The 21,712-nt window shown below is 40.3% G+C and overlaps 1 protein-coding gene across 3 annotated transcripts in view; it reads left to right on the top strand.

Moving 5' to 3' along the window:
* Nucleotides 1–21,712, top strand: part of ATRX (ATRX chromatin remodeler) — a 77,141-nt gene that overhangs the window by 50,655 nt on the left and 4,774 nt on the right. For all 3 annotated transcript variants that reach the window (XM_064670238.1, XM_064670237.1, XM_064670239.1), the window contains 13 exons: nt 1,115–1,252; nt 1,483–1,658; nt 3,540–3,657; nt 6,480–6,610; nt 6,902–6,990; nt 7,155–7,324; nt 8,250–8,403; nt 8,692–8,795; nt 10,804–10,912; nt 11,981–12,158; nt 13,476–13,670; nt 20,706–20,855; nt 21,471–21,593. In XM_064670238.1, the coding sequence (XP_064526308.1) occupies nt 1,115–1,252; nt 1,483–1,658; nt 3,540–3,657; nt 6,480–6,610; nt 6,902–6,990; nt 7,155–7,324; nt 8,250–8,403; nt 8,692–8,795; nt 10,804–10,912; nt 11,981–12,158; nt 13,476–13,670; nt 20,706–20,855; nt 21,471–21,593 (1,835 nt within the window). The remainder of the gene's footprint in view (nt 1–1,114; nt 1,253–1,482; nt 1,659–3,539; nt 3,658–6,479; nt 6,611–6,901; nt 6,991–7,154; nt 7,325–8,249; nt 8,404–8,691; nt 8,796–10,803; nt 10,913–11,980; nt 12,159–13,475; nt 13,671–20,705; nt 20,856–21,470; nt 21,594–21,712) is intronic.

Raw genomic sequence — 21,712 nt, 5'->3', positions numbered from 1 at the left:
GGTGACTGGCACTGGCATGAGATCATGTGAGGGGTCAGAGGTGTAATTCTCTGTTGTTGATCACTGCACTAGAATTAATTTTCTTCTTTACAAGGCAGTTTAAATTTCATCTGAAGAAAACTGTTCTTAGTAAGTTATAGAAGATTGGATTGTCCTTGCTGGTAAACACCCCTTTGCCACTTCAAATATACTGAACCCAGCTTATGGCTTTTCTCCAAGGTGCATCAGCTTGCCTTCCCTGACTGCAGGGTTGGTACTGTTGGAATTGAGGTTGGGTTTAGAGCTCGTAAAACATTCCCTCTAAGTTATTAGAGGCATCCTTGAATATCTTTTACTACTCCTTTCAAGAAAGGAACTTCCAGAAATTGCCCCAAATCTGAAAACAATTAGGGTGTGTAAGTCTGTTGTGCCAAATTTGGTGTTATTTATCTTAAACCCCAAACTATAACATTTAATTTTAATAGAGTGGCTTTGCATATTGTGGAAATGTGTTGTGGTGTGGTTTTGACATTCTTGGGTTTATCTTCTGGAGGAAAGCTGAGGACCTTTCTGAGGTGACTTTCAGCTACAAGGTGACAATTCACTTGTCTGCAGTTTCGAATCAGATTTGGTTGTGTTTTATCTTATCAAGGCTTCTGATTGCACTGTGTATCCCTACTGATACTGACTTGTTGCCTTAATGAAAAATTGCAGGTGACCTGAATTTTGGTGGTTTTTGGGGTTGCCTGAGCGTCAGTAGATGGCAGCCTAAAGCTGGAGGGAAGGAATAGTTTTCCAGAGTTTTGACAGGGTTGATGGAGGTGTAGCCATGCACTCACAGCTGCAGGGATGGAGCATTTTAGTAGGAATATATTACAAAGCTGTAATTAATCCTTCCCATGAAGACTTCACAAGCAACAGCCTGTTGTTTACCAGAATGGCTACTGTGAATGCTTGTGCACAGGCTGAGTGAGAACCCAAATGGTGCTAAAAAACCCCACCATAAAACACACACACACACAAGTTTTAAAAAAAAAGTTAATAACATCAGTAGAACAAATTTTGGGTTCTTTAGTCTGTCGGTGTCTTTGTGGTTATAAAGTATGGGAGAGATCTAATGTTGTTTCTTTTCTAGGTCCTGACTTTGTGGTTTGTGATGAAGGACACATTCTGAAGAACGAGGCATCTGCTGTCTCCAAGGCAATGAATTCTATTCGGTCTAGGAGAAGAATAATTCTTACAGGAACACCACTGCAAAATAATCTTATAGAATGTGAGTAGTTGTCTGGTTTAAGAAGCGTTTATTTCCTTGATTATACTTCAGTCTGTTAGCAAGATAAAGATAGATTTAGTTTGATTAAGAGGAAAGAATTTGATACAATGAAGCTGCCTGTGAGTTCTCGGTATCTATATTTGGAAATGACACATTTATTTTCTGCTTGAATTAATCCCAGTACTGTGCTTTCCATTTTGAACAATTCAAGTGTGATCTTTTTGTCCTAGATCACTGCATGGTTAACTTTATTAAGGAGAATTTACTTGGTTCAATTAAGGAGTTCCGGAATCGGTTCATAAACCCGATCCAGAACGGGCAGTGCGCAGACTCCACTCTGGCAGACGTCAGAGTGATGAAGAAACGTGCACACATCCTCTATGAGATGTTGGCTGGATGTGTTCAGGTAAGAACAGTTTGGCTCTAGCTACACATTTCATTTAACTGCAGGGAAGGAGAGGAGTGATTTCTTCTCGTCCTGATGAAAGCACCCAAAGGCCTGTAAACTTGTTATCTGAGAGCTCCATTAACTCTTTTGGCTTTATAATATTTTCACTGAGTCTTAGATCTCTGCACTATTTATTGTGAGTAGAAAAAATTACACTGACACTTGGATAAAAACTGAGAAATTTGTGTATCCTAAGCAGGACATATACATGTGTTGAAGAATACAGCTGTTTCCTGCTAGGGGTCTACAAAATTTTATGATGGAGTGGGGCATTAGTTGCTTTGAAATATTCTTATTTAATTTGATATGCATGTTTAAAGAATACATACTTAAAAACTCAGCTGCCTTAAAATCTGCACAGAAAGTTGGTGATCCATAGTTTGTCACTTGGTTATAAATTCCTCTTTTTTCTGGTCTAAGAGAATCAGTACAATGGGGAAGAGGAGAGAAAGAAAATTATTCAGGTCCAAAAGAGTGAAGACTTTGTTATCTTAAGGACCTTAGATTACAAAAAAAATAAGCAAAACTGCCTAGACTTCCAGAATAAAGGCTGGATTCTTCACCCTTCAGTTAAAACCTGCACCTTGTGGGCTATCAGCAGGGTGTTCCTGCTCTTCTGCTTTCCAACACCAGGCCTCAGCAGCCCAGTCAAAGGTGTGACACTCTGTAGGCACAAAGTGCTTCCTCCTGGCTGGGCAGTTGTTGGTAGTGGATTTAATAATCCATGTGAACACGAGCTGGGTGAAATGATCGTGGTGGGACAGTGCCTCAAGCAGAGAAATAAGGAGCTTTATGGCAGTGTAAAAGACTTCCTATCATAAAATCTTGGAAATAGGAATAGTACCGAGAGCATAATGTGCATAATTCTATACAGCAGTACGGGAACACAAACTGAAAGACAGAATGGGAAGAGCAGCATAAATATCAAGTAAATTTTATGTGTGTTTGGGTGCTGGGCACCCTGTGTTTGTGCAGCACTGGGTGGAGCCCACAGGAGCAGATCCTGTCCATGGAGAGCAGCTTTCCCTTTTGCTCATTGAGCTACTGTATCACTGCCTTACAAGAAAACAACTCTGTTGCCAAAGGATGTTCTCAGGAGCCATGAGGTGTCACCATCAGCTGCAGCAAGTGGGAGCTGCCCGCAGGCTCCTGTTGCTGAGGGTGTCCTGCAGGATAGCCAGGGGTTTGTGCAGCACAGCACAGGCAGATCAGCTCTGATCAAGGTCACTTCACTCCTGAATGTACAACAATCTCTGGTCAAGATCAATCACCATTTGGTTGAAGTGGGGGTAGAGAGACGTAGACTCTGTAACAGTCAAAAAATTAAAATAGAAGTAAAATCTGCATTGCCCCAAGCAAGTATTCAGAAAACGTGTTATCCTGAGTGGGAGTTCCTCCATGATACAAACATTGATATTAGCTGCTTGATTTACCCATGCTTTCACAGAAAAAGGTTTTAGTATTCTCACTTAAATATTTAGTATTTCACACTTGCCTGACATGCTTTCGCAGAAAAGGTTTTAGTATTATAAAAAAACCCACAAAAGTAGTTCCCAGAGCAGCTACTGGAGTTGCAGTCAACTCTGCAAGGACTGGGCATGGGGTTAACAAGTCACAGACTTTTGCCTATGTAACCACACTGACTAGGTAAGATGGGTTCCTGCTGACAGGACCTGTAATGGGGTTGTATTTCATGGGTTATTTTTCCCCCCTTTGTGGTTGGAAAGCATCTGAATCGTTGTAATTTATCCATTTGGCGTTGAAGATGCCAAAAGTTCTTAAGCTCTCGGGAGTCATTTTCGTGTTTATGTGACTAAAGCACTGTTTGTAAAATTGCAGAGGAAAGATTACACAGCATTAACAAAATTCCTCCCTCCGAAATATGAGTATGTTCTGGAGGTTCGGATGACTCCTATTCAGTGCAAACTGTACCAGTACTACTTGGATCATCTGACAGGTATGTGCCTACAGTTCTCTCTGGTCACAAGACTGGTGGTCATATAATAAGGTGCATTTTGCTGTAGTTGGTAGGTTGGGGTTTTTAGATGTGTTGTTGGCTCTGTGGATGTATTTTTCTGCTTCCCGTAAGATTTGCTTTAGCTCTTGACACTTGAATTGTAGCAAAACATCTGGGCTTTTTGAGAAAGAATAATAATATTTGTATCTCTTAACAGCAGTCCACCTTCAGGTTTTGGTTCATAGATATTTCTTTCTTTTCTAAGTATAAAATATAATTGATTTTATGTCTTCCAAGAGTAAGAAGAAGGTATTGACTGTAAGACTGGAGGGAGAGAATACTGAATTGAGCTGTCCTGGTGTAAGCACAGCCAAGCCCTGCAGTTCCTGTCTGCCTTTATGCCAGCTGAAGCTGTTATTTGTCAAATATTGGCTCTTCTGTGGAACTGTCTCTTCTTTTCCTCTCAAAACCCATAAATCTAGGTTTCACAATGACTGTGCTCTTCATCAGCTTTCAGTGAAATCTTGACTGGTCTGTCTGGGAAATTTGCATCTTCCCCCCAGAAAATGTAAATTTGTTTAATTGAAAAGGTGTATAAGGGGAAAAAACACAACCCTAAAATGTGTTACTGTGGGCTGGTGTGCTGTTCACTGCATTAGAGATGAGCCACTGTAGCTTGTAATTTTAGTATATCAAGGTATTGGGATATCAACGTCTCAGTGACACATGTCCCTCACACAGTGTGGGAATGGTCATCTCCAGGAATGCCTGGGGAGGTTTTCTGTACCTTTGTGCTTCACACAGCCACGTCCCTCAGCTGCAGCTCTTGGCTTCTGAAGCAATTCACTTAATGAATTTCATAGTCAAGAATGTTTAAGGCACTGCTAGTAGGATTTTTTGTAAAGCATGAAGCAGGTATTCCCTTTCTGCAGCAGTTACAAAATGTCCTACATAGTCTGCTGGGCCAGTTTATTATATTTTTTTTGCACTTGTTAAACTACCTGTCTTAAAATGCCTGTTGCTGAGGATTTTTTAAACCATATTTTTCTGTTCTGGTTATTCTCCCAAGTTTAATTACTAGAAAAATGAATTGTATCTCAAATTGGTCTGTGATTCATAGCAGTATGGAATTCACTGTGTTGTCTCAACACCTTTAGATTCTGGGGAATGCAGTTTCTGATTTCCCAGGTGAACTGCCAGCTTCGTAGAATCATAGAGTCAGCCAGGCTGGAAAAGACTTCTGAGGTCATCGTGTCCAACCCTTGATCCAACCCCGCTGTGGTTCCCAGCCCATGGCACTGATGCCACATCCAGTCTGTCCTTAAACACCTCCAGGGATGGAGAATCCACCCCCTCCCTGGGCAGCCCATTCCAAGGGCTGATCACCCTCTCTGGAAAGAAATTCTTCCTGATATCCAACCTAACCCTCCCCTGGCACAGCTGCAGACCCAGCCCTCTTGTCTTGCTGATGGTTACCTGGGAAAAGAGACCAACCCCCCCCTGGCTCCCCCCTCCTGTCAGGGAGTTGCAGAGAGTCAGGAGGTCTCCCCTGAGCCTCCTCCTCTCCAGGCTGAGCCCCCCCAGCTCCCTCAGCCTCTCCTCACAGCACTTGTGCTCCAGTCCCTTCCCCAGCCTTGTTGCTCTCCTCTGGACCTGCTCCAGCCCCTCCATGTCCTTCCTGAGCTGAGGGCCCAGAGCTGGACACAGCACTCCAGGGGTGGCCTCACCAGTGCTGAGTCCAGGGCAAGAATCACTTCCTTGGACCTGTTGGCCACCCTGTTCCTGAGCCAGGCCAGGATCCATTGGCCCTCTTGGCCACCTGGGCACACTCTGGCTCCTGTTCAATTGGCCCTGTCAATGAGCAGTTCTGTTTTCTGTTGCCTCTATTTAGTTAAGTTATAAAGAGTTTTAAAAGTCTGTAGAACTTGTTAAATTGGAACTTGCTAATGTCAGCTTCCTCAGTGAAACTCATGATGAGGGAAGTCAAGTCTAAGGATTTCTGTGATCCTTACAATTCCATTTCCCAAAAACTCCAAGTTGTGGGACTAAACACAATGAGAACCTGCTTTCTTAAAATACTTTGTAGATGTTTAGAGGGATTATCTTATGCATTGAGCAAATGCACCAAATAAGTTTTGTGCTTGTTTTTTTGTAGACATTTGATAACTGCGATGCAATAAACACTATTTTCTTGCAGGTCTACGTGCCTTAAATTATGCACATAATAAAAATGAAAAACAGTCTCTTTCAGGAACCTAACGTGGTGCTTAATGAGAAATCGAGACTAGAAAAAAGAAATTTAACTCTCTGAACATTGTTACTACTTTGCACTAGTTTGTGCTTCCACAATGAACAAATAGGCTTGGCTCTTTTAGGGTTTCTGTTGTAGCAGAATACTGCAGCATTACAAGGCATTAAATAAAGGTAGATAAAAATAGTAACCCAAATTCATTGAAACCTAAATGCCAGTGGTATTTTGTGTTTTCCACCGTGGGCTGCTTTTACAGAACCCAAATAGACATGGATGTCTTTTTAAGAGGATTTGGAGTCATTCCTGTACTGGGGAGAAATGTGCTTTTATGTAAAAATGTAATCATGTTTCTCATTATTTAGAGAAAGGGGAAAATCTAATTTTGACAACTTTAACTAGGAAAAAAAATGCCTGTGACTGAGTAATTTGAGCTCTTTTACAAGAGATGTTACAAGATGATGTGCATCTGGAAAGAACACTCAGTGCTGCACTGGCGGGTTGTTCAAAGGGGGAGCAGAATGTGGCAAACTCACTTCAAGGTTCCACTCTAAAACCTGAACTTTATTGTCAGGTGTAGGTGGTGGCAATGAAGGTGGAAGAGGCAAAGCTGGAGCTAAACTTTTCCAGGATTTCCAGATGTTGAGCAGAATCTGGACTCACCCTTGGTGCTTGCAGCTGGACTATATTAGCAAAGAAAATAAGGTAAATTAGATATATCAAAATACTCTCTATTGGGAACTTTGCAAATAAGCTTTGCCAAACTATAGGTAAGGTTTTGTCAAATTAATGGAAATCTTTGTTGCTGTGGGGTATCTTTGCTGCTGGTTTTGTCATATTTTTCTTTCAGGGTATGTTGTCATTGTTAAAATATTTCTTAAGGCCAACCCTTGTAGAACTTACCATTGTTTAAATGAAGGCTAAGCAGATGGCTAAAGGTTTAATAAAAGCTTCTGGATGAATATATGTAATAATTTCTGTTTTTTCTCTTTTGAGGGCTATTTTGATGAAGACAGCATGGATGACTTCATAGCTTCAGATTCGGAAGAAACTTCAATGAGCTTAAGTTCTGATGATTATACAAAGTAATTGAGCTTTTATTTTGTTTGATGGATTTATTTTCCTAATAGAGCTGAAGTGACTCCTATAAAAGTGAATGTTTATTTTTTATTTTATGTATCTGTTAGAATATGTTCTCTAGCAGTGGGATTTAAAAAAAAAAATGGGGTGTGTAATGTTGCCTTTTTAGGAAAAAAAAATCCAAGGGGAAAAAGGTGAAGAAAGAGTGTAGCTCAAGTGGAAGTGGCAGTGATAACGATGTTGAAGTCATTAAAGTCTGGAATTCAAGATCTCGTGGAGGTGGAGAAGGAAATGCAGAAGATCTTTCAAACAACCCGTCATCAACAAAGTCAGATGAAGGTGAGTATAATCCAGAATGAATAAAATGTGAGGCAGCTTCATTTTGAAAAAGGCAGTTGAAGAGGACTGTCAGGAATTCTGCTGTGTTGCAGAATGGCAAATTCCTTAATTCCATACTTACAGCTCCTGCTCCTCCTAATGGTACACTCATCCTGGAAAAACAAGGGGCATCAATTTAGAACTTAGGGGTCTTGAGGCAGGGAAGCTGCACAATGATTTTTTTTTTTTAATTTAGAAATACAAAATGATATAAAGTTAACTGAGGAACTGTGCTGCTTTTCATCTTCTTTTAACATATTGCTAAAAGATTAATGGAAAGATTAAGAAATATACATGTCATGATCTGTTGCACCTGGAATTTGAATTGGATGTTGAGTGAGCAGATATGATGCAACAGGAATACAAGCCCTTTTTAAAGATTATTATTCAAACTTCTTAAAGCTGCACGTTTAATTTTTTGATTTTTCTTTAATAATCTAGATTTTGTCTTGTATCTGGAATTATAGAGGTAATTTTCCGATTCTGTCATTTCATGTGTGTCTAGTGATTTTCCTTAAGTAATTGAATTTTTTGGGGACAGTTAAGGTGAGAACTCTGGGGTTTTTTGGTCTCCAGACTAATGATAAACATATTGTAAATGTGTAAGGGAGGAGTGTGTGTATGTAAGACACACAGAGATTAAACGTGTTAATTACATTATAGGCAGGGTGAGTTTCTGTCTCTGGATCACTTAAAAGTTTACCTCTCGTGCAGCCTTGTACTTGCTAATAGTGCAAATGCTGGGGTTTTTTTGTCTCTTTAACTCTTTTCATACCATTTACATCTAATAATGAGGAAACAAGTCTGTTTGAACATTTCAGAGCATTTAAATGGAGACCGTGTTCTTATCTTTAATTTTGTTTTGGTGGTGTTTTTTTTTTTTTAGGCAAAGCTACATCCTCTTCTAATCCTGGCAGCCCAGCACCAGATTGGTACAAAGATTTTGTCACTGATGCAGATGCTGAAGTGTTGGAACATTCTGGGAAAATGGTGCTTCTCTTTGAAATTCTTCGAATGGCAGAGGAGCTTGGAGACAAAGTGTAAGTCAGTTCTAGACGTATTGCTAATGACCTTATAAATATGTAGTCTGACAGTGGGTCTGAATTCACTCTTGGTTGTGCTGTAGCTGTTTTCTGAAGCAGATGTGCAAAGGCTACATGCCTTTTTATGAGGGATTTTTCCCACACATGCCCAAGATCCCACCAAAGTCTTCACCTGTGTCTAGAAGGGCTGTTTGTCTCAAAGGGAGGAGGGAAGAAAAACCAAGCAGTAAAATAAATAAAATAACTTCAGAGATGAATTCTGTGTTTTCCTGTTTCTGTTTCCAGCCTAGTGTTCAGCCAGTCCCTGATATCTCTGGATTTGATAGAAGATTTCCTGGAGCTGGCTAACAGGGAGAAAACCGACAGAGATAAGCCTCCTATCTATAAAGGTGAGTGTCTCCTTCAACAACCTCATAACTCTTTTACAAGTCTCTATTCAGTCCACAGGCAGTGGATTTGAAATAAGTATTGCATGCTCTGGACTGTTCCTGAAGTTGGCAGGATTATTGGTCTCCCCTGCAGGTGGTCTCTGCTATCCCATTATGGACTCTTGCTTCTGATTTCATTCTGTATCATCCATGCTTGTTACAGCCTAAGCAGCTTAAATGTTCATCATCTGAGAGGAGAGAAGGCATTTTGTTAAATCCTTTATAAAAGTGATGTTACATTCTGATCTGTGGCAAATTCTGATCCTTCCTTCTGGGGGAGAGCTGATGAAAGAATTAGGGTACTTTAAACCAGTGTGTAAAACGTGCAAAATATGAATTTATATGTAGGGCAGTAGATTGGCTTATGGATTTCATAAGGGAGCAAATATTGAGTTAATTATTATCCTAGTGATGCTCAAATGCCAAGGAATGTCTCACTCCTCCTCCGCTTAGGATGTTTGTCCTGTTTACTCCGAGATGCTCCCAGAACTCCTGAGGATGCAGTTGATCCTTATGTGGAGTTTCAGTTCCCAGTACATGTGCAGTGCAGAATTCCTTCAAGTCTGCCAGCCCTTTCAAACATCCTGTGCAAGTGTTTGGTGTGTTTGCACTTAGAAATAAGAGGAAGGTGGCTCAGTGACAGACACAGTCAGCTGGAGACTCCACATCTCCCTCTCACGGATTTATTGTTTCTGGCTGTTGCTTCCTTTTCTGAGCTTTTGCCATCTTCAGACGTTACAAGCTGTCTGGTTTTGGGGGAGTTTGTGCCTTTAGTTGGAGAAAATGTTTTAAGGAGTGGGGTTTTTTCATGTGTGGTAGTTCTTCTGGTAAGCAATTAGATTATGTATCATGGCAAGATTCACTTCCTGACACAACAATCTGTTTCTCATAATTGATTGAATCGAGCAATGCTGTCTTCAGAAATGCTCTTTTCTTCATGATTGATGGCTCAGTGCTATTAGTTTTGTGTACATACACCTTGATGGCCAAAGAAAATGAAAGGTTACTTGTGAACTGGGGAGAGAAGAAAATCTATCAGCTGTAGCTTTTTCCCCCAGTCTGGCAAGAAGTGTTGCTGTAACTCACAAGGTAATTAAACTCAAAGATTTTTCCGAGTTTCAGTCCCAAAATTATTAGAGCTTGACTTTTGAAATCTCCTTTGGAGCATTTTCTTACAAGTGCTGGTTGTGTGGGAGAGACTGACTTACCCTCGTGCTGTAACATGAAGCTACACAGATCAGTCAGAAAGTACAATTAGTGCTGTAATGCCTAAAGATTAGATTTAACTGCAGCTACACGTAACTACTTTTTAAAATTAACTTTGACTCCAAGGCATATCCCTCCAAATGTATATATATAAATACAATAGTGAAAAATAAGAGGAATGACCCCCGAAAAAGCTCAGGTATTTTTCAAATACTTCAATTTAAATTTAAGCTCAGAACATTTTTTAAAAATTTCTATCTTTACATTCCAATCTGTATAAAACTGCTTTGAGGAGTTTCATTGAATATGAATCCATCTTTCTGTAAAAAACCAACAAAATCTTAAGAAGAAATGGGTAGGGATAGATACTGGGTACTTTTTACGAGGTAAAATGCTATTGGCATTCATTTTATTCTGGTTTTGAATAATTTTAGACAAAACCTGTGTAGGGTTTGTACAAGCTGTTGCAGGCTCGTGGGTGATGGTTGTCATCACAAATGCAATGACTGTTATCTCCTGTCACGATACATATTTTATATTTTGTTATGCAAGCTCTACTACAGAAGGCCTGTGACAAGCACCTGTATCCTGCAAAAACGTTCTCAGTCTCGAATACCAATAATAGTCTTTTCCCATTGCCATACTAGTATATTTTATGTTCCATATTTGTTCCTTACTACTTGGGGAGTTGTGTGTATCCAGTGTTACCAGTTTGGGTACTTACACCCTCAGCATTTTAATAATTTGACTGTTACATTTACAGGTGAGGGAAAATGGTTCAGAAACATCGATTACTATCGCTTGGATGGCTCAACTACAGCTCAGTCAAGAAAGAAATGGGCTGAAGAATTTAATGATGAAACTAATGTGAGGTGAGACCTTTTCTGATATAGGTGCTTTATTTTCCCCCTTCTCTTTCTTTTGTTACCTATTTCTTTGGTACTTGTATTAGCTTAATTACCTTAAGGGTAGGCAAATAATTATCACAGTGTTGTCAGAACTTGCACAAAATACGTGCAGCAATATGTTCCTGACTTCTTTAGATTAATTCTGTTAGTACTGCTCAATACTTGTTCAGTGTTTCCTTGCTGGTTTCGTAGTTCTTTAGATTGTAACCAATTTAAACCAGAGAAGATATTTTTATTACAATGATTTAAAAGGATATAAGGACCTAGGCAAGTCAGAGCCCGGTGGGGTCTGGCCAGGAGGCAGCAGTCCCTGGGCCACTCAGAAACATGTGGCTCTGTCAGCTGTCTCCAGAATTGTCTCCCAGCCATCCACTGCTCATCTAAAATGGGACTTGGAATTCACATTTGGATTGAGAGGTATAAGCTTGCACAAGTTAAGTGAAGGTAAGGAGCTTCACCTTCTCAGCTTTGTTTAAAAAATAAAGTCTGTGGTTATATTGCAGTCATTTATAATGTGCAGGGGAAAAAAGTTAAATTAAGAAGTAGCCTAATTCAGTGTTACTACTTTTAAAGAGTTTATTCTGTCAGTACCTGTCAAGAACTGATTTCAAGTTGAAGCTGAGAGAGGTGGCCTTCAAAAAAAAGCAGATATATCAGAAAAACAGTGTCATTCTAGAGTTATCCTGAAAGTTTGCAGGCCAGGAAGCAGTTTCAATAGCATGGCATCTGCCTGTTTAAATTTGTGGTTTATTTTGATATAAATAGTTTTATTAGAGTTTGAAAATGCAAAAGTTCTTTCTTCCCCTCCAGTTTTTGTTAACAGTTGGTTTGCAAAAGGCCTTGATCTGTATTTTTGGGAATATATTTTTTGCTAAAAGTGTTGTTCTTGTAAAATCTGCATCTGTTTTATGCTTAATATATTGTTTTAATGAAGTTTTTGAGTTATTTCAGTGCATGAACAACTCCACAGTAACACAGCAACAATAGCTGTTTTCCAAAATACTCAAATTTTGCAACTCTTCTCTGTTCCAGAGGCCGCTTGTTTATTATATCCACTAAAGCAGGTTCCCTTGGAATAAACCTGGTGGCTGCCAACAGAGTCATCATCTTTGATGCCTCTTGGAACCCATCCTACGACATCCAGAGTATTTTCAGGGTCTATCGTTTTGGACAGAACAAACCTGTGTTCGTGTACAGGTTTTTGGCTCAGGTGGGTTTCTGGCTGATATCTTTGTGATATTTCATCCTGCAATCAAATGTGAACTGTCTGCATGTGCACTTGTGTTGGAGTCTGGAGTGATCTGCACAGAGCAGTAGTTTTGCAGCCCTCATCTGTAGCAGTATTTGGCCACTGAAGCAGCTCTTGAAGGAAGGAATGGTAAAATAAATAACAACTGAAATTATTTCCTCTTCTGCCTACCTCATATGACACTTTGTGTAATGCAGGTTCTGGAATTCTAGAAGTGATTTACACATCTAGACTCAGAATAGGGGCTCAGCTTTTTCAATTTGCACACTACTAAAATAGTTGAATAGAGCCTCTGGAGGATGGTGGTTAAGGAATAGCCTTGCTCAGTACAGGTGCCTTCTACAGACCCTGCTCTGTGTGGCCCTGATGGTCTAACTGGAATGAAATCAGAGGGAGATAAAGAAATTTCTGTAAAAGGCATCAAGTCATGACTTGAAAACTTGTGTCACTCCCTGCAAATATTAAAGAGGTGTAAGAATTCTGATGGACACTGAACTATGCTTTATTTTAGTGTAAGGCCATTTTTTCTGTTAGGAAGTATCTTGTGTAATATTCTAGTCCTTCAGGTGTTACAGAGTAGCCTGAAGACCTTTCCCAGTAAAGCACTTAACCCTTGATCAAGACACTATTTCCATGCCAACTGTCTGTAACATGTTACTGTCAGAAATAGGTTTTCTCTTCAGGCTTCAATCTATTGTTGTAGTTTTCTCTGTGCACTCTTGAACTGTTGATATCCTTCCTAAATTAGGCTTTTCAGAACAGGCTGTGCTGTTCTCATCCTTCTCAGTCATCATCTTTTTTTTCCAAAGAATAAGTAATTTTCCTTTTTTCATCAAGGATCTAATTTTTTTCATACACAGCTGTGATGAATTAGACTTGACTGCTTCCCTTTCCCTCTCCCCTCCACCACAGTGATATGGTATCTGTTTTCCTTTCTGCAGGCTGCTCAAAGCAGCAAAATAAGGTACATGCTGTGAAAATTGCCATTTTTTGGTCATAATTCTACTTTGGGGAATTGCAGCAAAACTGGATCTCTTAAAAACACTATTGAAAGAATAATTTCCTTACTCCAGCCAACAGCTAGATGACATCTGTCCCATACACAGTTCTTACAGCATTTGCTTCCAGCAGGTTTTTTCTTTAATTTCTTAACAAACAAAGGGATTTTGACTCCTTTGTAGGAATTTGGTGGAAGAAATGAGGGGAATGGAGAAGTGCTGTGTTCTCTCTGTGTGTCCCTGTCAGTGCAGTGTCTCATGGCAGGGGCTGTGCTTGCAGGGCACGATGGAGGACAAGATCTACGACCGCCAGGTGACCAAGCAGTCGCTGTCCTTCCGCGTGGTGGACCAGCAGCAGGTGGAGCGGCACTTCACCATGAACGAGCTCACAGAGCTCTACACCTTCGAGCCAGACCTGCTGGATGACCCCAACTCGGAAAAGAAGAAGAAGAGAGACACCCCCATGTTACCCAAAGTAGGTCGATGCCCAGCGCTGGGCACTCCGTGCTGTGACGATGACTCACATCTGTGTAAGGATATGAAATATTTCATCTTGGCAGCAGAGTGTTGTTTTCACTGTAGAGCAGTGTTGTCCACTTTGGAGGGAGGTGAACAGCAGGTAACACAACAAAATACATAATTAATATAATAGATGGTATAATGAGCTGCATAAGGAGTTCCCTTCGGTGTGACAGTGTAAGACAAAGATATTCAATTAAAAGATGAAGCTTTTAAGTCAAAACAAACAAAGATACATTTTCACACTGTTTGAGTGAATAGAAGTTTTACTGCGTGAAACTGTGGAGGCCAAAATTCAAATTAATATCTGAGTGGTTGCTTGTGATACCCAGCACAACCTCAGTTTGTGGTAACAAAGCTCTGAGGTGACACTGTACTTGGAGGTCTGTTTTTTATCTGATTAGATAAGAGTCCAGTTAATCCATGCTCTCCTTTCCAACATGTTTTGGTTTTTAGTTCCTTGTTTACCTCTTCTTGAAGGGACTATTAATAGACATATGGTAGAGACAGGGGGAAAGTTGCACTAGTCAGGCAGGAGTGAGCTTTAGGGAAAAGAGTAACTGGTTCTGTTATTTTATTCTTTTTATCCAAGTCACTTTAAGATTAGGCTACAGTTTTATACTTATTTATGTAGTCTGCTAAAGATTAGTTCATCATTTAGCTGTTGTGCAGTTCTCTTTCCTTCTTACAGGTGAACAGCTGGGGAACAGTAACATGTCGATGTGTCCTTTGTTAACTGGTTAAATTTCTGTGTTTTGGTCACTCCACAGTGTCTGGGTGGGGGGAGGGAGATTTTCCAGTTTGTAAATTTATTCATTTCCTAGGAAAAATGGTATGTTTTCCATTCTCAACTATCTGTAGACCACTATAGAGCAATCAGTTCTGGTCAGGCATCACAGTGGATTGTTAGTTCTCTGCCCCAGCCCATGGACACCTGCAGTGTGGGTGCAGCTCCGGGGGATGTGGGGAGTGGGAGCCCTGTGTCAGGCACTGTTCCCCCCTGGCACACACACTGTGCTGCCTCTGTCTGAGCTCTCTCTATTACAGTGTTTCTCACTGGAAGCACCACATTGTAGATAACTGAAAATTATATTCTACTTTTTTACCGTGTTGTGCATTTTGATTTTGGCAAATTCTTTAGTTTTCCCCCTAAAGCAACTTCCTTTAGGTTGTAATTAATAGTATTTTATCTTTTATACGTTCTTAATTATTTCACACCATGTGCATTTATGCCTCCACAAACTCATAGCTAATGTTTCACCATTTGCTGCTGTTGCTACTTATTTTTAAAAGCTTAGAAATAGGTTGAAAACCTGTGAAGCAGCTGAGTCTGTTTATCCAAAGCATTGATCAATCCAGTGCAATAATTATATTTTGAAGGTTATTTGTTTTCTTTTACAAAAATAAATCAATTAATGGATGAGTATAATGTAGAAGAGAAAGTTTATAAACTCCAAACTTGCTTTATCCTTCAGTTTTGCATATTAAGTTCCATCAGTGTAAGGCTTATGTAAGTCAAGTTGAATACAAGCTTTTGGCTGTTTCCTGGCTGTAAATAGAGTAAATCTGTGCACTGGAATAGTTTTGGGGGGTTTTTTTCATGGTTTTAGCAAATAGTATTTCATCCTTTTGAAGATGTGCATCTGAGTACAGGCTGTGTGCAGATTTCTAATCTCTTTATTTATTGGTTGAAAAGGCTATAAATCATCAAGTACATTCATCTTATTTTAGCCATTTCTGTATTTATTTCTAGAAAAAAGGACTTTGTGTTCCAAATAGCCTCAGAGAATATGGGAAGCTACCTGTTAATCCCCAAATATTCCTTCCCTTTCTCTGTCCCCCAGACTAGTCTTGGCAGTGAGGAAGAGCTGTGCTGGGTTCCCTCAGGTCCTCCAGAAGCTGCTGGTGGGAAGTAGGGAATTCCCAGTGTATGGACTGAGCTGGCTGGCTCATTTTTGGCAGCATCTGTGAAGCTCAGCTGACTGGGGTCTTGTATTTTCAATTTATCCACAGTGAGGTTCTTGCTTTGCTCACAGAACAGCTGGTCCAGTAGTTGCAGTGACTCCTTCCTTGATTCCTGCAACCTGTTTAATTGAATTGTGGCTCAGGCCTTAGTTATAATATCACAGTTCAATTTTGTTTTATTTCCCATTCTGTCTTTTTTGGTCGAGCCAGTTCTTTCAAACCCCACATAAACAATGAAAAGAAATATCAGCAGTAGGAAATACTGCAGTGGGTGTTATTCTCTAAGCTGTGCAAGGTTATTCACTCAGTTAAGTATTCTTCATTTCATTGTGATTTTAGCAAATATGCATGATCTATCTTAATAATTACAAATCTTAACTAGTTAATTTAACAGCTGAGCGTTTTTTAAAGTCGATGTAAGTCTATTGAAATGAAAACATTTTATTGTAACATCAAGTAATCACACAGCATTTAGAGACAAAAATTCTCTTTAGGATCATGTTGCATGATGCTCTGATGCTTTGTCATGGTGGGCTCAGCACCCAAGCCCATCCCTGCAGCTCTTCCCTGGAAACAAAGGCCACTGGAGCTTCACCTGGATTGCTGTTCCATCACTGAGCTGTCACAAAGCTGAGCTGTTCCTCTTTAATTACCAGCAGAGCAAAATAGCTATTTAGGCTAAAAGGAGCTTTAGTTCTGCCTCTGACAGGTTTTGTCTGTAATTGTCTCCTTTTGTCTCCGGGCCTTTTTTTGTGTGCTGGGCAGTGCTGTGGCCGTGGAGCTGCTGCTGGGCAGGCAGGCAGGGAAAAGGACACTTGCAGTGCTTTTACATGTTTTTAGTGTGCAGGGGGAGACAGCCAGGCACTGAGAGAGCAGATTCCTCAGAACATGGGTACAAAGAGCTTTGTTCCATGTTTCCTGTAGGGAATTCAGAATAGGAGTTAGGGGAAATGTTTTCCATCTTTTCTCCAACCATCTATGCAAGAATGTGGAAAAAGGTGGAGGGACAATAGGTTTTCTTCTCTGAGACCTTCTTAACTCCAGTGATACCCCACAGTAGGAAGGTTCTTTACAAATCCCTTAGCCAGGGTTCGTGTGTGTCGAGGAGTTATTCAGAGCTGAGTGCTGGGGATTTTCTTGTAGCTCCTAGTTTTAACACACTTTTCAACTTCTTTGATGTAAGAAAAAACAGATTTTTAATTCTTTTGCTTTTAATGGGTTAAGAGAATTCATTCTGTATCGTTTTAAAAGTCAGAAGTAAAAAGCCAGTGAATGAAAAAGCAAATAGTGCTTGATTTTAAAATATATACTTGAGAACTTTGGCTTTGCAATAATCCAAATTTCAGCCCAAGACCAGTTTTCTTCCACACCGTTGTTAAGGAGGGAAGACGTTGAATGCTTCCATTTTATATAAGGAATCACATGACAAATGTGCAATATGTGGAAGTCTATCCAAGTTTCAGGTGAAGTTTTAATTGTAGCAGCAACTTTCTGCCTTTTGTGGTCTGGACAAGACCTCCAGGGGGATGAGGAGCTCGGGGGAAAATGCCTGTTGTCCTTCAACCCCAACTCCAGAGGGCCATTGCTCTGCCCTTGCCCCTCTGTAACAGCTCCTGGGTCTTCAAATACACAAATACTTGGGGTTAACAGAATATTTGTATTATGAAAGTTGTTCACATGAATTATTAGGTTAGTCTTAACTTCCACTGCTTGATTTCATTCATCCCCTGTCTCTACACAGCTGGAAAGGACTGATTTGGAATTTCAGTCCAAAAAAGGTGTACTAGGTATCTTAAGACTGAGTAGTCACTTGGTCCAATATGCTGTATTTAGGTATAGAAATAATTACAGTATAATTTACAGAAGATTAAGCATAGGCCATGGGCTTTATAATGTAGTGACTCCTTATCTAACCCACAGTCAAAACAGCTTGAAAAAGCAGGTTTTGTTGTTAATTTTGTAGAGTAGAAGCAATTCAAAAGGAGAGGATGGGGTAAAGTGAGAAAATTCTGTTGCGTGTACTATGGTTGTGCTACGTTTTGCTTTGCTCTGAATTTAACAGTGGATCCAGAGCCTTTTCTTAAACCAGTGAGATTTATAACTGAGCTGCTGGCTTGGGGTTTTTGTCAAGTAGGTTCTCCCAGACTCAGAACACTCTGCTCTGGGGGCTTTGTGTGCTGGGCTGGATGGGGCTGCCACAAATCCCCAGGGATCAGGTGTGATCCTGGGATTTACCTGGGCCAGTGGGACACGTGTTTCAGAGCAGTGCAGATGGGGGGGGTGGACAGAGACAATACTGGGGGGGCCTCTGTGTCCTTGGGAGCTGGAACTGTTGCACCCTCTGCCCTGGGCTTATTCTTCCCCACATGAACCTCTTCAGTGGATTAGAGTCACTCACATTTATACTTATGTGAAATGAAAACTTGGCTCAGTTGAGGTCATGTAATACAGATTGGAAAAGCAGATTAGAGTCACAGTTGGGGTTCAGTTGGATATAGCATATCATTATTTTATACCACCTCAGGACATAGCCAGAGCATGTGTTTGACTGTAGTTCCATACGAGGGGACAACTTTATGAATTTTGATCTCAGAATCGGAAGAACTTGCTGCTTATTTTTTTATATTTTATCTCAGTATTTAATGTTCAATTGGTTGAGAAAAACTTTTTTATGAATTACAATATAACTCACATTCCTTCATGGAAGATTTCCTTTCTAATACATTTCTCTCTCCATAGCATTTAATTTCTATCAGGATTTATAAAAGACAACCCTTTTTTTTTTTAAATTCAAAAACTTTCAGAAGTCTCTCAGTTTTTTTTCCTTTTAAACCAACTGATAATCATTATCAACAAACTAAACAAATTAAAAGAAAAATTATTCGGATGATTTTTCATATGTAAGGTGGATTTATTATTTTTTCATAGTAAAATTAACCCAAAAGGTAGTTTAGTCCATATCCCAGTTTTCAAGCTCCATCATTAAAGTTAATGAAAAATAAAGTTTAGACAAAGAAAAGCAAACACACAGTTGGATGTAATTTAAAGCACATTTTGAAGCCTGTACTGGCTGAGTGGGGGTGGATTATGTTGCAGTGTGGTGTGTTCCCATGGCAGTTCAGGCACATCCAGGAGCCTCCACACTGGGATTCAGCTCCGCCGAGAGCACGGGAGCCGTGTCCACTTGTCTGGGGGTCTTGGCTTCTTCCCCCACTGCCCTGGGGCCTTTTCATCAGCCTTGTTATGGCACCCCTTGTCTCTCTCTGCCTTCTCTCTCAGCACCCCAAAATCCCATCGTTTGTTCCTTGTGCCCATTAGTTGTGCAGGTACCACATGGAATGTTTTGTTGAGGAGCTGGCAATGAAAACGATGATTCAGATTCAGGGAGACCAAATAGTACAAGGGTGAAACAAGGACCAGCTTTTACATAATTGGTTAACATAACTAAGTTTTAAAACACACGGAAACAAACATCTTTCTGTAGCTGCTGTGACAGAACCTCTGGTCAGGACTTCCACACACCCCCAGAGGGGTTGCAAAAATCAGTTTGTTTGTGGGCACAGGCCATTCTTTCCAGTCATTGTTCCATGGAGATTTTGAAGTGTCAGGGTAGGATTGGTTGGATTCCTGCTTGTACAAAGGGCTGGCAGAATGAGGTCATGGTGTGAAGGGGGACTGTAGGTGCTCATATGACTGCTGCACGAAGTGTGCTCACTGCCTTTCAGGAGTGGTCCAGAAGTTCAATGATGTTTTTATATAAGGAATTTTAGACTGAATGCTGAGCCATATTGGAGCTCATCAAGCTCATCAGTGATACAAGTGCATGTAAAAAACCCATGTTGAATAATGATTTCCAAAAGGGAACTCCTGTGGTGCAGCAGGAGCAGTTTTTCATAGTCCTGCAGAGCATGTTTTTCTTCATCCTTTGCAGCATTACCTTTATTCAGGCAGAGAGTCATCATCTTTGAAAAACTGGAGATGTTGCCTCAGTGAGAATGAGGATGGCAAACCCATTACTGCCTGCCTTGAAATGCCAGCTTTCCACACTTACTTTCCCTGTCTGATTTTATATCACTTCTTAGCTGAGGTATTCACCTGTCATAATGTGGCATCTGCAGTCCAGACAAGGGCAGTGGCAGCTTAATATTTTGGTTGGCAGCCAGTTTGGTTTTGCTTTATCCAGGAAATATTCAACATGCTGGTAACTCTGCATGTTTCAAAAAAACATTAATAGGACTTATATCATTTGTAGTATTAGAAATCTTAGACTGAATGCTAAGCTATGCTGGAGATTTTATATATATATATGTGTGTGTTTTGGGGGTGTGTGTATACACACATACACACAGAACCTGGTCTAGTGGAAGGTGTCCCTGCCCATGACAGGGGATTGGAATTACATGGTCTTTAAGGTCCCTTCCAACCCAAACCATTATGTGATTTATATATTTTATATATGAAAACAATTAAGCATTAGAGATATTGTGGAATATGAAGGTCTAAATTGCAACCTGCTGATCTAATCTGGTTCATAGCAGTGCTTTGACCTTTCTTAGTCCAGAAGGGGTGGGGAACTATTTATGTCAACATGTATCTGAACAGTTTTAAGAGAGCAGCCTTTTCTTTTGAATGCTGATAGACAGTTGATAGTCCCAAAGTACTGCTCAGTGTTTTAAAGCCTGCAGAGATGCTCTTTATGTATAATAAATGCAGATTATTGATTGTGCTCTTAGGTGTCCAGCCCAAGCAAAGGAAAAATCATTGAGCACGTTCCATTCTTTTTAGGTTCTTAAAGTGCACTTAGTGTTGTGGAATCTGAGTGCATTCCCTTGGTTCATGAAGTGATTGGACTGTCATCTCTGCAACAGATTGTGAATCCATTCCCTGCCTTCTGAGGAAAATTGTACTTTTAAATTCTTTTTGAGTTTTGTTGTGCTGTGCAGTGCTCCGAGCTGCTGTGTGTGACAGGGAGTAAATACAGCAGAGCTGCTGAGTGACTTTGCATTTTATCTCCTCCTGTGAACAGGACACAATCCTGGCAGAATTGCTTCAGATCAACAAAGAGTATATAGTTGGATATCACGAACATGATTCACTCCTGGACCATAAGGAGGAAGAGGAACTCACTGAAGAAGAAAGGAAGGCAGCCTGGGCAGAATATGAAGCAGAGAAGAAGGTAAAGCTGTCTCTGAAAATAACCTTTCCAGGCTTAGAGTATCAGTTACCTTTTCAGTTTGTCTTGGGAGAACAAAGTTTTCTTAAAGACCAAAAAATGAATATAAAAAGCAAACTTTGACATACAAAAAAAGAAGATAACGTGTCTTTTTTGCTCTCTTGATGCTGGTCCTTTCTGTGTGTTTTCTTAATAACTTTTAAATTAAAGTAACATTTGCACACATATATTTTTTCTATTTTATAATAAAACTCAGCTGGTGTCCTGTGTGATACCTCTTTTACCATTTGAGGGTGTCCCTGCAAGGAGGTCTGTGTAGTATCCACACTCTAATAACATAAAGAACAATATTTAACAATGACCATAATACGACAGAGATCAGCAAAATTCCAGTAGGGTACAACATTAGATCTGGAATTCCTCTTGTGGTTGGGGTCCCCCCAGTGATGTTCTCCATCTCTCCTCCCTCTTTCCAGGACATGGTGTGTTGGGTTGGGGTTCTGTGTCCGTTGTTCTGGGTGTGTTCCAGCAGCTGGCACTGGTTTGTCTCCGTGTGGTTGTTGTAGAAGGCCATGAATTCCCAGTTATTAAATTATAAGTGCATTCCGTGTTTTCAAGGGCATCACTATGCGTTTCAACATGCCAACTGGGACCAATATGATCCCCACGAATTTCAACTCTCAAACATATATTCCCTACAATTTGGGTGCCCTGTCAGCAATGAGTAACCAACAGCTGGAGGTAAGTAGCACAACGTGTCTGTGTTGCTGTGGGCATGCAGGGGTTTTCAGTCACAAATTAGGGCTAATATCTCCACCTTTATGTAACTGTATCCTATTTTTAATTTTTGTGTGTGTGTG

Source organism: Pseudopipra pipra, chromosome 13, assembly GCF_036250125.1.
Source record: "Pseudopipra pipra isolate bDixPip1 chromosome 13, bDixPip1.hap1, whole genome shotgun sequence".
Lineage (NCBI taxonomy): Eukaryota > Metazoa > Chordata > Aves > Passeriformes > Pipridae > Pseudopipra > Pseudopipra pipra.
Note: the sequence above shows the minus strand (reverse complement) of the source record. Positions and strands in the feature narration are given on the sequence as shown.